Below are 16,038 nucleotides of genomic sequence, written 5' to 3'. Positions count from 1 at the left end.
TGATACAGCCTGGTTGCTATGTGTGTTTGAAGAAGTTGTTCAAATATCATATCATCTAACCAATATGACAGCACAGTAAGAAACTACAAAAGCCGTTTATTTCGGACTGGATCTCATTGCATCCATTAACATCCACTACTTTTAAGGTCTATGCACACAGAAATTCAAAAATTCTCATCTGAACTTTTTGCACATTAAAAAATTTATACGATCTCATGTTGTCAATCACATTTACACACTGCCTCCAAAACTTTCGTCTGTTGAAAAAAAATGTAAAAAAAAAAAAATGTAATCAGTTATTTCGGTAGTCTATGTTTTTGCATCTGTAGCAAGCATTTTGATATAAAAAGGATGATGAATAAAAAAATTAAATATTAATTAATAAATTAATTTTAAAAATACATATGAAAATTTCAGACTCAGTGTGTAAGGACGTATACGGTTATTTCAAAGCTTTGTCAATCCTACATCCAAAGTCTTAAATAGTCAAAATCTATGGATTCTTGTAGTTATATGTCTTTGATTTGTTTATTTCAAGGGTTATTCTAGAGACATACCTAAAATTTTCCTGCTGAACAGAATATTTTCTGGTATTTAATCACAGAACCGGCTGCACTGACAAGATGCACGTGACATTCACATGCGATTTATCGTGCAGCCCTTGTTTGTTGATCACAAAGTACAATGTACAAATAGCACAAAGTAGATGAGGATAACAAGGATGCCTGGTGTATTCAAAGCAACGCCATTACTGTCTAGAGTGTGTGGAATGGTGTGCTGTGATTGGTTAAGCGGATAAATCGTATTTGTATTAAAAAAATGATGACTAGTTTAAAAAACGGAAGAAAACATGACCTAATAACTCAGAAAATAAAACATTTTGGTTAAAAATCTAAATTTACTTTTCAATACTGACCAGTACAATACTGATTTTGGAAGAAACTCAATAAAAAAAGGTGTTTATCACGTTTTGGAACCAACCTCTTCACTCTTCATATTATATATATATATATATATATATATATATATATATATATATATATATATATATATAAAAGTACTGGGCAACAATTAAATTTTTTATCTAATTGTATTGTTACGCACAACACTAATAATGCATTTAAAAGTAGCACTTTTTGCATTTACAAGTGCTGCTTTAACACTTTAAACAAATATGGTGCTTTTTTTACGGCAGTATTCCTTTTATATAGTAGCAGTTAAAATATTTATTGTAAATCGTAACTCAATAACATTAATGTAATTAAATTAAATATAAAACAAGCTATTTGTCACATTAACATTTTTTATAGAAAACATTTTATAGTTTGTTATAGAAAAGCAAGTTATGTCCAGAGTCCAGAGCCTCGATCATAACATTATAACAGGCTTCTTCCTATTAGAAACTTGCATGATCGCGGGACCCTACGTAGTGTGGCGCGGGACAACATTTGATCGGCAAGTAGAGACTTGTGTGTGCGGGATGCAGGAGAATAATTAGGGTGTGCTCACACTAGGCAATCTTAACTGTTTGTTTTACTAGTATGATCAACAATGTAGCAGTCCCTGGCTTTGTTAGAAGAGGTGGGCAAGAGTGCGGTTCAGTTATACATAGATCAGTGAGTGTGCGAGCTAATCGCGCCAGAGTGCAGATCTTCTGATACATGCTGCATGATTGTGTGAATATTTCTGAGTGGCAGAAGGCCGTGTGTTACCGCGTCCCATACGATTTTTCACCGCAGCGTTGGGGGAACTGGTGATCCTCTGCCCATCTTGACTTCTGAGAGACACTGCCACCCTGAGAGGATCTTTTTATACTGTTTTACAGCTGTTCCTTATATGTACATTTAACTTTTCTGGCCTCTTATTGCTACCTGTCCCAACTTTTTTGTAATGTCTAGCTCTCATGAAATCCAAAATGAGCCAATATTTGGCATGACATTTAAAAATGTCTCACTTTCAACATTTGATATGTTATCTATATTCTATTGTGAATAAAATATAGGTTTATGAGATTAGTAAATTATTCCATTGCTTTTTTACTCACAATTTGAGTGTCCCAACTTTTTTTGGAATTGGGTTTGTATATACCCTTTTAAGAACAAGGTGGAAAGGCAAATCATTTCTGAAGCAGACATGGTGACTCGAACCAAGAAACAGTGGGCAGATGTTTTCAAATTTCTAAGCATGACTCAGGTCTTTTGTTCTCACTTTCTAAACACATAGAGGCACACACACACACACCTGAGATTGCCTTTTCTTTTTAAAGCCTGCCTGTGAAAGCGGGCATGTCTGCACGTCTCCCTGCTGCTGCTTCTGTTCCCATGACAACAGCACGACAAGCCAGCAAGGTCACAGGTAGCGGCAACAAGTGAAATCATTTTGAGACTATGTGACAAAGGAAAGAAGGTCAGACGGAGAAATTAAAGTAAAAAAACGACAGTAATTAGGAGAATATAACATTCTAATTACTAGTGCATTTGTGTGTTCATTAACCTTTGTGTCTTGAGTGGGCGTTTCACAGCACCTGAAAAATGACCTTTTAACTCTGTGTAATTGCTCTGTTTTAGTTTACCCCCTGACCATATCATTATCATTAATAGACAAACTGCATGTTCTATATCTATAAATGTTGTATTGTTTATTGTTTAAGCCAAACTGGATTGTATTTCATTTTATAAAATATAGATAGATATAGATAGACACTTTAGTATAGGGTCCACTTCACACTGATGACTAGTTGCTTATTACCATGTCTATTATTAACATATTGGCTGTTTATAAGTGCTTATAAAGTACATATAATGCATGACATCCATAATCCTACCCAATACCCTTAACTTAACAACTACCTTATAAACTATAAGTAAGCATCAAATAATGAGTTAATTGAGGTAAATGTTATAGTTAATGGTTAGTTAATAGTGTGAATTGGACCCTAAAATAAAGTGTGACCATAAAAACTGCTTTTCTGTTTCCAAACACAGTCACAATCAACTAGTTAAAGGGCAACTAAACCCCTGGTCAGAGCCTGACTCCAACCACTGGCAATATTTGAAAAATGCTGAAAAGTGGGTAGATCACAGTGGAGATAGAGGGGACGAACCTAGGGCAGGACTGAGCAGGTGGGGTGTGAACCTGAGACGCAAAGTAACGGATTGATTGACAGCTGCTGTCTGAGTCGCTAAAATGAAGAGTGACTGTAGTGACGCAAGTATCTTTGCAACAGAGCAATCATTTGAAGCAGAGGAATTTTCTCCCCCATCTTCACCTGAAGTGTAGGATGTCGAGGTGTCTGTTCAAGTCAATTCGAGCTGCTGGCTCAAACTGCAATACTATGCTACTAACTAACTGTGCTTCTAACAATACTAACGTTACACTAACAACTATGCTAATTAACTACATAGGCTACACAATATAATCTAAATAACTATATAATTACTATGCTAAATAGATGCTATAATAGTCTATCCTGGTCATTTTCAACACTCGCAATTCCAACTCCTGACTCTGATTTTGACGCCAAGGGCGTGGTAACTCGTACCAAGGGGCGTGGTGAGCTGGAAACTGCTTACGTCACCTGCCACCGCTTACGTCACTTGCCACCGCAACATCCAATAGGAAAAATCAACTGCAGTAGCCACCGTTCAACCTGAAGAGGGCACCACTCAGACGTTTTTACACCATATATTGTAGAATTAAAACACTTTATACTCAAATGTCAAAAAAGTTACTCGAATCAATGAACAGCACTAATAAAGCCCCATTCTTACAGATCATTAACTAAAAAAAGTTGGTTTAGGGTTTAGTTACTCTTTAAGAACTATAACTATTGTTACATTTTTTTGTATTATTCTGTCTTCAACATGTATCTCCTCACCTTTCTGTTTCAACAGGAAATACATCTACACAAAAAAGAAACCTGCACATGTCATTTCATGTGGTCTTCGAAATGTTTCTTCCTGGCATAATATTGTGATGGTATGTGGTCGTACAGAGGGTTTAAGATCTAGAAAGATCTATTTTGCACCCAGTATGGTTATACTAATTAACAACTTGTTAATTTAATTAATTAACAAAACTCTACAAGGCCAGCACATTAAGTGAACCAACTGTCAGACAGCAGGTACAAATGTGTTCGGATTAAAATCAGACTGTGAAAGCTAGGTGCGTTTGGCAATAAATCCAATTGCATTCTGTACTGCCATTAATAGTATTAAAACTAGTAACTGCAGAAAAGATCTGTGGAAATATCTTGATTCCAAATTTAAACTGATAACTGAATACTTTTTTTTGGATTTTATGCAATACAGGAAAATACATATATATTATTTTATTTTTTATTTTATTTTTTTTATAATCAATGAAATGTTACAGACTTATATTGCATTGTTTTTTATACACCTATTTTTAGACACTTATGTTAGTGAGAGTTGAATGACTGATTATCTGTTCAGTTACTCGGATCATCATGCTAGAATGTGCAAACTAATTTGTATATACTACATCTCATTAAAGCGTGCCTAAGTGCCGAGAGGAAGTGGTATTCAATTGAGAAAGTCAAGAATATGAGTACTGTCATGCTTCTCAACAGTAATGAAGTGCCATAAAGAACTTTTATTTAATTTTCAAGTTGATACAAGACAATACATTTTCATTTTAAATGTGATCTCATGAATATGTAATATTCATACATAATTCAAGTCCTATCAATAGTGTAAAGTTCTAGCACACAATCTGAAAGTTGTAAATTAATCTCTGTAGGGAATTTTTTTTCTTTTCTTTGTGGCAAAATGTTTATTGAAATGCTGTTGATATTGTTTAAATTGTTTTGTGTTTAAACTTGAAATATGGTACTCTGAAGTGTATTCGTTGTTTTTAGCTTGATCCTCACTACAGATTTCTTGAGTTTGTTGGCTATTTTTATGATGCTTTTAACTACCAATGCTACTATATGCTACTGTTTAACACATTTGACCATGTTGAAACATCTTCCTCTGGAATTTCACTAAATTTAGAAACAAATAATAAATAAATGAAATTCTGCTGATTCCTTTTGGGGCTGGTAATGAGATCACGTTGTTTTAGGTCAAGGGTTCGAGTGTGCTCTGTTCGTATGGGTATTAATAAACCAAAGTGTTAAATGGTGCTAACATAATTTCCACCCTTTTTGCAGTGATGATAACATTTACATTTATAGATGTGGTAGACACTTTCATCCAAGATGACTTACTTTGCAGCCATACACTTTATCCATAGACTTTGTCGTATTTATTTTGTTATCTGAAAGAGAAAAGCTGCTAGTGACTCGTAATGAAGGACATCACATGCTACTCCTGTCCCTTCATATGTCATAAAGGCCATGCTGTGTGTTTTTATAGGAGAGCCGCAGCTGCTGCTTGTCACGGTTGTTTGTCATGTTTCCTTGAAGCAAATTTTCTATCTGTGATTACCTTCTTCCTGGTCTTGACAGATATTAAACTAACAATACCTCTCACAGCAATCCCAGACCAAAGATACTGAAAACAGCATCTCAGCTGCAGCAGTGGAAAGAACATTATCTGAAGTTTCTCTAAAGTGGAAATATATAAATACATATTTCAAAAATAATAATAATTAGAAGAATTATGATGCAATAAAAAAACTAAAATAAAGTTCCTGACATGTAACACTTGTGATTAGTCCTTCATTTACAGTATATATATATATATATATATATATATATATATATATATATATATATATATATATAGATTTAGATTCAGATATACAGTAGATAGAATGAAGCCCACAAAATGTACCTTGTTGTTACCAGTGCTGCCAGGTCCGTGTAACAAAGTCACCCCGAGTGGTATTCAAAACATGGGTGAAACTATCCCAATCGAATTTCTGGGGAAAATGGCTATACAATTGCATCACATTTGCATTATGGAGGGTCAAAACCTCCTTCCCGGGTTTCCACCTCAGCTTTTGGTTGGCAGGGGCCTTCGCTTCAAATTCCAGCATCTTTATAAAAGTAGGCCAATTCCGCAGGAAAACCGAGGACTTGGCAACACTGGTTATAACATTCATTGCCATTTTTACTAGGCATGTGTGGAAAATAAAATATAAGGAGAAAGTACACTATGATGAGGTCTTCTAAGATTTTCATCATTGTGATTACATCGATATGAAGCAAAACTCCCCCACCAAGCAAACCCTGAATTCACTAGGAGATATTTTTTTCTTTTCCATGTTAAATAAGATGCACATTTATTGATGATTATTTGATAGAGTGTGTTGAAAATTACTGTTTTAAGATTGCAAGAAAAGCAGACACACAAACACAACAAGAAGCCGCTACTCTACGCCATAAACATGCAGAGACACCATAGGTAGTTTCCACTCAAAGCTGACTATGAAGGATGAAACGTGATATTTGTGATGTGTAAAATGACTAAACTGGAGATCAGAGATGTTTTTTCTGCCAATATGCTGATATTATAAACACTTTTCTAACACAGGGCCAAAATGTCTGACTGTGGCCCCTACTTCAAACTTGTCATAGTATTTCAGATTATTCTAACTCAACACTAACCTTTTTTCATTGTATAGTCAGCTGGACTGACTATCTATCTATCTATCTATCTATCTATCTATCTATCTATCTATCTATCTATCTATCTATCTATCTATCTATCTATCTATCTATCACACTTGAGGTTTAGCTAGCTGTGTCAGAACGAGTCTTGTGAGAGAATCCTTAAGAATTGAACTTAAGTCATTCAGTTTTATTTCATACAATAGTGCTGTTCTTACATAGTAATAACAGCAGCATTACACATATGATGAAGTGGTGAATTATGAGTGCGCAGAAGATGGCATGAATGAATTGGTGTTTCTGAGTGCAGCGGTGTGATGAGGAGAGAAACATGAACACTGACCCACTGACAAACAGTCAAAATTGACAGACAACAGAAAACGAGAACTAATCTTCTCGAAAAGCAAACAGCCAGCAACTCAAGGACTGCCGTCACTGCCCTGTCTGAAGTGGTTTGCTTCTATGTGCCGGAGAGGTCCTTGGATTTGGTACTGAATGTTCAGCACTCTATCTGCAGGAACTGTCTATTTATTTTGAATTAAAATAATAATAACGGTAACACTTTATTTTACAGTCCTGTTCCTCATGTACACACTATGTACTTATTATAGTAATTTCAATAACTATGTAATAACTATGTACTAACCCTGAACCTACCCCTAAACCTAACCCTACCCCATGTAGTTACCTTGTGTTACCAGAACTTTCTTAGATAAATACACTGTAAGTAGACTATAAGTACATGATAGTACACGTACTGTAAAATAAAGTGCAACCATAATAACAATAATAATATTTAGTAAATTAGTTTATCTACCATTTATTTTAAATTATTATTTTATAATAACCCCTTTACGTAATGGACTTGAGCAACATTAACCAAGAATAAAAGATTGTATTTTGTTAACTAACAGTAACAAATATTAATAAATATGGTAACAAATGTATATTGTATATTGTTAGTATATGTTAGTTAATGCATTAACTAATGACAACTAATGAAACCTTACTGTAAAGTGTTGACAGAGAAGTTAATATTGTTTCCCTTTTGAAAGTAAGCTCAATCCACAGTGCACAAGTGGAAATGAAGGACTGTAACAGTTTATTTTACGCATAAACAGTGAAAACGAGCCCAAAATAGTAAATCATGACGTAAAATACACTGAATGATTTTAATCAAGTCAAAAATATAATGAAAGGCATAGTTCTGACACTAAATTCTGGTTGAATGAGCCGTGTTTGAAGATGCTGTTAAATTCCAAGTTGTTATTATTCTGCCAAGCTGATATATTGCTTGGAAACCACAAACAGCCTACAGGCTAATGAACTTTATTACTTACCAGCCAAATTCATTACCATTATTATAATTATTAAATATAGCTATTTACAAATAATTAGTGTCTTGGACTTATTGAATCTTCGTTCTCGGTTAACACCCATGAGTGGCCGAGGATTTGAGGCTCATACAAACACGTTCCAATGAATAAATGCCATGTTAGTTCCACCTCTGAAGTACACACTATCAAGACAAACCTAAGGGAGATGTGTGTTCGCATTTTTCTTCCTTCTTCGAGTCTGGCAATGTTTCCAGGTCTAATTCAATAACTTGTGCCCTCTGTGGCGTTTACGGTGAGATTTAGAGGCGTCTCAGCGGGAGACTGCGGTGTTCAAACCAAACTAACAATGGCCAGTGCTTTGGGAGAGAAAGGCCATCATCAATACCAGTTTGCTTTAGTTGCTGTGCTCATCTCTTCTTCTTCAATACAACCTTTCCAAACACCCAAGATCCACAGAATATGGAGTGCTTTCCTTAATGACTATTGACGACTTCCCACCAATTCAAGCCACTCTGAAGAGCTGCACAACAACAGGAATTAAAGGTTTATACATTTTTATAAAAAACCTGATTTACTATATACTCCGATAATATGAAAATAGGCAAATAATGATTAATCTGACGATAGTTTTAATACCTCAATTATGAATACATAATAATGCACCATACTACACACCATAACCGTGTCTACACAGTTTGTCAAAAACTTTGTTAAAATTTTTGCTGTGTTACCCACTGTCGCCTCACTGTTAATCTTATATAACTAAATCGTACACATTTATATTATTTATATAGCATACTGTATGTGTTTACCCAAAGTGAAATCAAATACAGTGGCTGTTATTCACTGCTTTGCAAAGTATTTTTGAACAAACAAATGAATTCTCTTTGGAAACTTACAGCTTACAGAAACTTACTTTTATATATTTGAATAATTGCTTCCAATGCAGATTTGATTACAAGATCATAATTAATTACCTTGCAGTTGTTTTTGGTTTTGTAGCCTTAAAAAAAAAAAAAAAAAAAACATCAAGCGACGAAAAAAGGCCAGAAATGAGAATCTCCAGTTGATTGATTTGAGCATTCAGCGCAAAGCAAGATACTTATCATGATCCTTGTGTAAACACTGTTACGCTAACAGAATAGGGAATTACTCTGACCAAGGTTTTTGTATCCTCTAGCTAAACCAGCTGAGCGGAACGTGTGCCTACCGACAAACATGGCAGTTAAACATTAGATACACGTTTTTCATTTCGCCTGATTTAGAGGGAAATCATATCAGTTTTTGCTCTATCAAGGCCACAGCTTACTGTGATAATGGGGACTGAATTGACCGTGAGGAGACAAGGCATGAAAAGACTCACAACCACTTCAAGACGGGTATAACTAGAGAGGCAGTTGTGTTGCCTAGCACCATCAGAAACAGTCTTTACTGTGGAAATGGAGTTTTTGGTCAGGAGGCACCAACCAACCCCTCCTCCTACCTGGGTACACAGGCCTGAGAGTCAGACTCAGGGGCGTCTGGAGCAGGACAGCAGAACTGGTGTAGAACCGTCTGGTTCCTGTAAGAAAAGAAACAGGGAAATGGTCACGCCAGAGTGTAAAGGCTTTTTTCTAGACTCATTATTAAGTAGAACGAAAGTGGGTCATTTTGCCAAGACCAAAATTGTGTGAAATACTGTAATACATGAAAAGTGGTATGGAAAGTTTGCTGTAAATATCATACTTTGGCTAGTTATGCTAATTCAAGTAACGTTTCGGAGCCAAAATAATTGGAAAATAATTATTTTTCTACCTGCATATTTGCATACCTCAAATCGCATACCTTTGAAATGAACACTAGTGGACATATAAAACACCAACAACTTTCATCCCTTTTTACACAAATTTTGATGATGGGGCAGATTACCGATTAATAAAGACTTATTTTCATATAGTTTCTCAGACAATACAATTAACTGGCTTTAAAGTAAACAAAACATATAATTGCTTGTGTCACTTTTTCTACTGCACATTACTTACATATAGCTGAAGATCTAGTTCATTAAAAAATTATTTTAAGTACTGAGAGAGAAAAAAAGCAAAGTGATCATTCTCAGTTTTGGATCATTGAATATAATATAATAATCTAGTATCAGATTATACTTAGTGGTGTGCTACTATGACACAAATAGTCTAGAAGCTGACCTAGCACAGCTTCACACAGAAGGATACTAGTGCATCTGTCTTTGCACTGTCATAGTTGACTGTCCTGTTTACTGTGTAATGGAGTGTTAAATGAAGGCATCTATTTGTGGCAACTCACAGAATAGCACAGCAAAGCTCACACTGTGAATGAGCAGCCACTCATAGGACAAGAGCTACTACTGTAGGCACTACAGCCCAAATTTTACATGAAGATACAGAGAGATAGATAAAAAGACAGTTATTCTGAAAGAGACCCGTTAACCGTGAAACCCTGACATTGAAATGTCTCTGAGCAGGACACCATGAAGGACAATCTTCCATGTCAATTCAAAATCCATCTCACACCCCTCCGCCCTCTTCCTAATACAGAACACAAAGCATCTGCCATTCAGTTTACTGCTTTAATCTCCAGATATGAGGGTGCCATCATAAATGACATGTCCATAAACACCACCGCATCCTCCAACACACCAAAGCCTCTGCTTCCTTTTTTCACCCTCAATGCCGCTGGTCCCTCCAGTCCGTCAGAGCAAATAAAAGAGGATTTGGCACAAAGAGGGTAAGTAGTATTACTCAAGATGTCATATGGCTGAGTTAATAAAAGTTATGCTGTTATTTTAGCTCTACAGCCTTTGGACATGTAGGGGGCAGAAATCCCATTTGGTAAGACAGATCATCTCGTTTTCTCCTTCAACCTCTATTTCAACCCTTTAACTCTTCTCCGCAATTACTTGAAGAGTAATTCAGAGTGATTCATTCTAGTCCCTCTTGGAGGAGTACCACTGGATTTAGAGTCAACTCAAGGACACAGCAGCAGGAGGTCAAGAGGAAAGGGAACCATGCCTACAGAAACCATATTGGCATAAAGTGGCATTTTTAATCCATTTAAATTATATATGTGAGTTTATTATTTCAGTTCCCGGCTAGATTATTATTCCAAATAGGAAATATGGGTTGCACTTTATTTTACAGTATGTGTACTAACATGTAATTATAGTCTACTTACAGTGTATTTATCTAAGAAAGTTCTGGTAACACAAGGTAACTACATGGGATAGGGTTAGGTTTAGGGGTAGGTTCAGGGTTAGTACCTAGTTATTACATAGTTATTGTAATTACTATAATAAGTACATAGTATGTCCATGAGGAACAGGACTGTAAAATAAATATGTTTGCAAACTTTTTTTTTTTTTTTTTTTTTAAATACACCATTTATAAATACATGAAGCCATGCAATTATTGTTTAAGAAAATCTAGTCCAAATTTATGGTTGGATCAAACTGAATGTTGCAGAAGTTTTTGCAAATGTTGCATTTCTAGGGGTTGCTTTCACCCTTCTATTCAGTTCAACCAGCTCCATGGGTTTTTTAGTCTAAAAACTTTACAGTCCATCTTTCCATGATTTGAGGCCTTCACGTCTTCTGAGGTAGTCTTGACATAGCCCAGAAGTATATTTTAGGTTATTATCTTGCTGTAGGATAAACTCTGGACTAACTATGTTAGAAAGTATTAAATGGCATTGCAAAATGCCGTGCATGTCTTTTTGGTTCACAGTGCCAGAAAGTGCAAGTTGCTGATCCAACAAAATCCCCAGACCAGCCCGCTTTCTCCACCATTCTTGACAGCTGGTGTTACGAAATTAGGAATCATCCTATTTGGTGGAATACAAAAGTGACAGTGTCAGAACTTCATTTTCCTATATGCAGTAAGATATAGCATCTCAGATGACTGGCTCAAGGAAAACTAGAACTCAATTTCAGCATGAAGGTTATATACAGCTGAGCAACAACTGATATGTGAATACTAACAAACATGACAACTTTCAAGCCACCTGGTTTATAACGACTAAATTTCATAATCCAATATTTAAATTATGAGGAAGTAAACTTCCCCAAATCTTAAAGACTACATCAATATACTTCAGTAAAGTTGGTTTCTCATTCAAGTTGGTCTGTATAAGGTAGGGCTGTCAATTTTGTGAAAAAAAAAAATCATTTTCGTGATTTTGTGTTCATTGAATCGATTGTAAAATCGATTTTCCATGTCTAAAAAATAAAGACGTTTCCTTTTTCAATGTCAAATTACAGACGAACGTAAAGAGAGTGCTGGGAATGCACAAGTCAGCAATATTTCTTATTTACTGGCATGAAGTTTCGTGAAGAATAACAACAGGAGTGCAACATTCTCGAAAAAATATATATACAGAGGGGGTGGCTGCCATAACAAAAGAAAAACATCACTGCAGGCTTCAACCCGGCTGCATTTATGATGTAGGCAATTCAAACATCTCCAAGATTATTTTAAATAATGATTCAATCCATTTCAAACAACTGTAAAAAAAAAAAAATGAAACATTTTTATTCACTATATGTCCAGCTGTTGAGAGATGCGCTCCGACCGCACTGATGTCCCAGGGACACTCAGGTACAGCTGCGCAAGGTGAGGGTATTACTGCCAATTTTCCACCACAGAAGCCGGTCGCTGACAGCTTGCAATGGTCCTTTTTATAACTCAGAATCTCCTGTAACTAGATGCGTGAATGAGGCGAAAAACGCGTCTTTACATTGACTTAACATTGAAATCATTCGCGCCAGACGCTCTATACGCATTTGGTGTGAACGCAGCATAAGAGGTCGCTTTCGACGTCACTGGGTCTTATAGGCGTGAAAATTGCTGGTATTTTCTGTCTAGCTTTTGCAACGCATACTGCACTTTCGGAATTCTTTATTTTCTTTTTCTGCTTGTTTGTGAGTTTTGTTATATATCTATTTTTTATTGTTTAATTATTTAAAATTAATAGTGTACATATTTGGTTAAAATCGATTCCCTATTTTCATTTTCGAAACTTTTTTTGGTTGGTCCGATCGATTGTGCAATCGATTTTCGAAGTGACAGCCCTAGTATAAGGTTATGGTTACAAAGAAAAACCATAACGCTAAATATAGGGCTGCCAATTTGATCTATTACTCAGGATTAATCTCTAAATTTATAATATGTTGTTTTAATTCATTTTAATTGAGGCAGAGTTAGCAACCTGCTGTTAACTTCCTGCAGACTTCAGCTCCAACTCTACTTCAACACACCTGCCTTTTAGATTCCAGCAATCCTGAACACCCTGAGCTGGAGCTGAACTCTGCAGAATTGTCCCAAATGGCAGACTTCATGTGCACTTGTGGTCTTTCCAGTTAATTGAGTCCACAGAACCCTAGGGTGTTCATTCGTCATTTCAGCTTTTAGAAGTATGCCCATGAGCACCCAGTTTGCAACTGATATGTACCCTCAATGCACACTTTTGCTAAGCCCAGCAGTCAAAGTGGCATTACGTTATGAAAGTGTGGATTCAGAGGAAGATCTCAAGGGTTTAGAGTGCCATTTGAGACAAGGCAATTGTAGCCCTACAGAAGCAAGTCTGGTTACCCCTGAATTCAGTTTACCCCAAATGAACATTTTTTCTCTCCATTCATGCAAGGGTTATTTAATACACTTTTTTTTTTACCATTTGTGCTATTTTTGAGGTATCACCTAATGCAAAGTCAGCACAGCCAATCAATGTCCATTCAGTGTTTGGAGACTCCTCTCAGTAAATACTGATAAATGAAATTATTTGTGATACATTTAAGTAATTGATTTATTTATGTATTTATTTACTTTCTTATTTTTTTATTTATTTGAACTATAAATTTCCATATTTTTTTATATTTTATTGACATCCTCAATGATAAATCCACATGGCAAAAAAGATTAGCAAGAGGAGGTTGGGTAAAAGTGAGGTGGTAAATTAATTGTTATTTTTAATGGTTCTTCTAATTGTGTTTTTGTTACCTGGATTGTTAATAGGTTATGTACACCCTATGCCTCGAATGGGAGCAGATTACTAGAGCAAGACTTACTGATGTTGACACGGATAATGACTTTTTGAATAGAGACGACATAAATGTGGATTTGGTCAATAGGCTCAGTGAATTTACAGCTGTGTAAATGAAATTTAAGCAAGTATTAAAACCAACGACCTTGAAAAACACCTGACCATTATTTAACATTCCAAAGCAAATGTTAAAATTCAAAAGGATAGCCAAGGTATGCTTGAAAGAAATAAACAGTAACTTTCAACAGGATGATTCTGTTTAAAGGAGAAAGAGGAGTGCTGTAATCTGATTCAGAATAAAATTATAGATTTCAAAGGACCCTGAACTCATAGGCAGCCCAAGGGCTTTTGAAAAGATGAAAGTCATGTTTCTGACAGCACAAGAAGAAATTCATCATTTTAAAAGCATAAACACAACATAAGATCCAAGTTTGTACAGTTGAGGATTTACCAATTTAAAGTTTAAATTGTGTTTGATTAGTTTAAATTCAAGTTTAAAGTTTTAAATGTCTTTAAAAACTAATAACCAGGAATAGTAGTTGGTGGTATAATCAAAATCTTTCAATACAATACAAAAATTAAAAAGAAAAAGAAATACAACATAACTGTCAATTATTTTGAGGCGGTATAAATCTATTAAAATGCATATGAATATCTAAAAAAAAATGTCAATTACCCTGATCAGTCTGTGATAAATAGTATGCCTATATAAACATAATAACAAAAATCTAATAATCTCTGTTAATTTATAAGGAATGACCAAGATGCATTTAAAAATTCTGTTGTTAGTTGACCAGATTTAAATGTATAAAATACTTCAGAAAGGATTATAATAGACTATAAGCATAATCCACCTTATTCTTCCTGTGAAATTTTGCACGGGCATTTGTAAATTTTATGGGTCTTGCTTCCGGTCTCATCCGTGTCCAGCTATCTTTAACTGTACAAAACTGCTCGTTTTGCTGCTTGATATTGCAAATTGCTGTGTCTCACCATATTATTTGAATGCATTATCTTAATTATGGGCACACTGGTTTGTAGTGCAAACAGTTTTACCGTTTACCATACATTGGAATTCTTCTCGTTATTTTCCTACAACGGCTAATGAACCAGCAGTCTCACCTATAGGCTTATATTTGTGTGAAAGTACAATGTGGATAGCATTATACAATAAATGTGATTCACAAATGCTCCAGACTAGACATAAAACTTGTTTTTTCTACCTAGAATACCCTAGAATAACCAAAACAATTATATGGTATTATTTTGTCTTATTTGTGTATGTTTTTTTTTTTTTTTACTTTTAAAGTGACAATATGTGCAAATAATATGTGCTTAATTAGTACTAATAAAAAGTCAATATGTTAATAATATGCATGCTAATGTGTAACTAATTAATAATGAAAATCTATATCTTGGATGGCCTGAGGGTGAGTAAATTAGCAGCAAATTTACATTTTGGGGTAATTATTTTTATTTGATTTGATTTATTTTTTAAGATGTAAATAAATTATAATTGTGTAGTACGGTTGCATCTAATCAAACTGTAATATCCCCTAAATATTATCAAGTACCTGAATAATAAATATTATTCAGACAAGCACTACTTATTTTCTTTGTAAAAATGCATTAACATACTTAATATGAGTCGCCTGATGTCATGCACTAAAAGCATCCAAATAACTTAAATGTCTATCTGTTTTAAGAAAGGCTTTCTTCTAAAAGCCTCTTTTCAACATAGAAATCATTTTTGTCCTTCTCTGCAATGAGGTCATCGGCCTGTGAGCTTGTGACAGACCAGCAGACCTAATGACAATGCAGCCAAGAATTAATATTCCAGATTAAACAAATAGTACATACAGTGGACGAAGATTTCCAAAATGTTTTGCCCCATCATCCAAGTTTAAACCTCTAATTCCCCATTTAAAAAAAATGTATGAAGCTCCAACTGGTCAACACAAACTGTTCAGAGCCTTAATCTTCCCACAGCTCTGAAATCATGTCCATGTCTTGTTCTCATTCTAACTGTGGCAGTTTATTATGCATTTACATGCCACTTATAAATTGGCTGAG

At 35.0% G+C, this 16,038-nt stretch overlaps 1 protein-coding gene across 3 annotated transcripts in view; it reads right to left on the bottom strand.

The window, feature by feature from the left end:
• Positions 1 to 16,038, bottom strand: part of LOC127956431 (IQ motif and SEC7 domain-containing protein 3-like) — a 115,679-nt gene that overhangs the window by 77,771 nt on the left and 21,870 nt on the right. For all 3 annotated transcript variants that reach the window (XM_052554309.1, XM_052554310.1, XM_052554311.1), the window contains exon 2: positions 9,398 to 9,475. In XM_052554309.1, coding sequence (XP_052410269.1) covers positions 9,398 to 9,475 — 78 coding nt within the window. The remainder of the gene's footprint in view (positions 1 to 9,397; positions 9,476 to 16,038) is intronic.

This window comes from Carassius gibelio, chromosome B4 (assembly GCF_023724105.1).
Source record: "Carassius gibelio isolate Cgi1373 ecotype wild population from Czech Republic chromosome B4, carGib1.2-hapl.c, whole genome shotgun sequence".
Lineage (NCBI taxonomy): Eukaryota > Metazoa > Chordata > Actinopteri > Cypriniformes > Cyprinidae > Carassius > Carassius gibelio.
The sequence above is the reverse complement of the archived record's forward strand: the minus strand, read 5'-3'. Positions and strand labels throughout refer to the sequence as shown.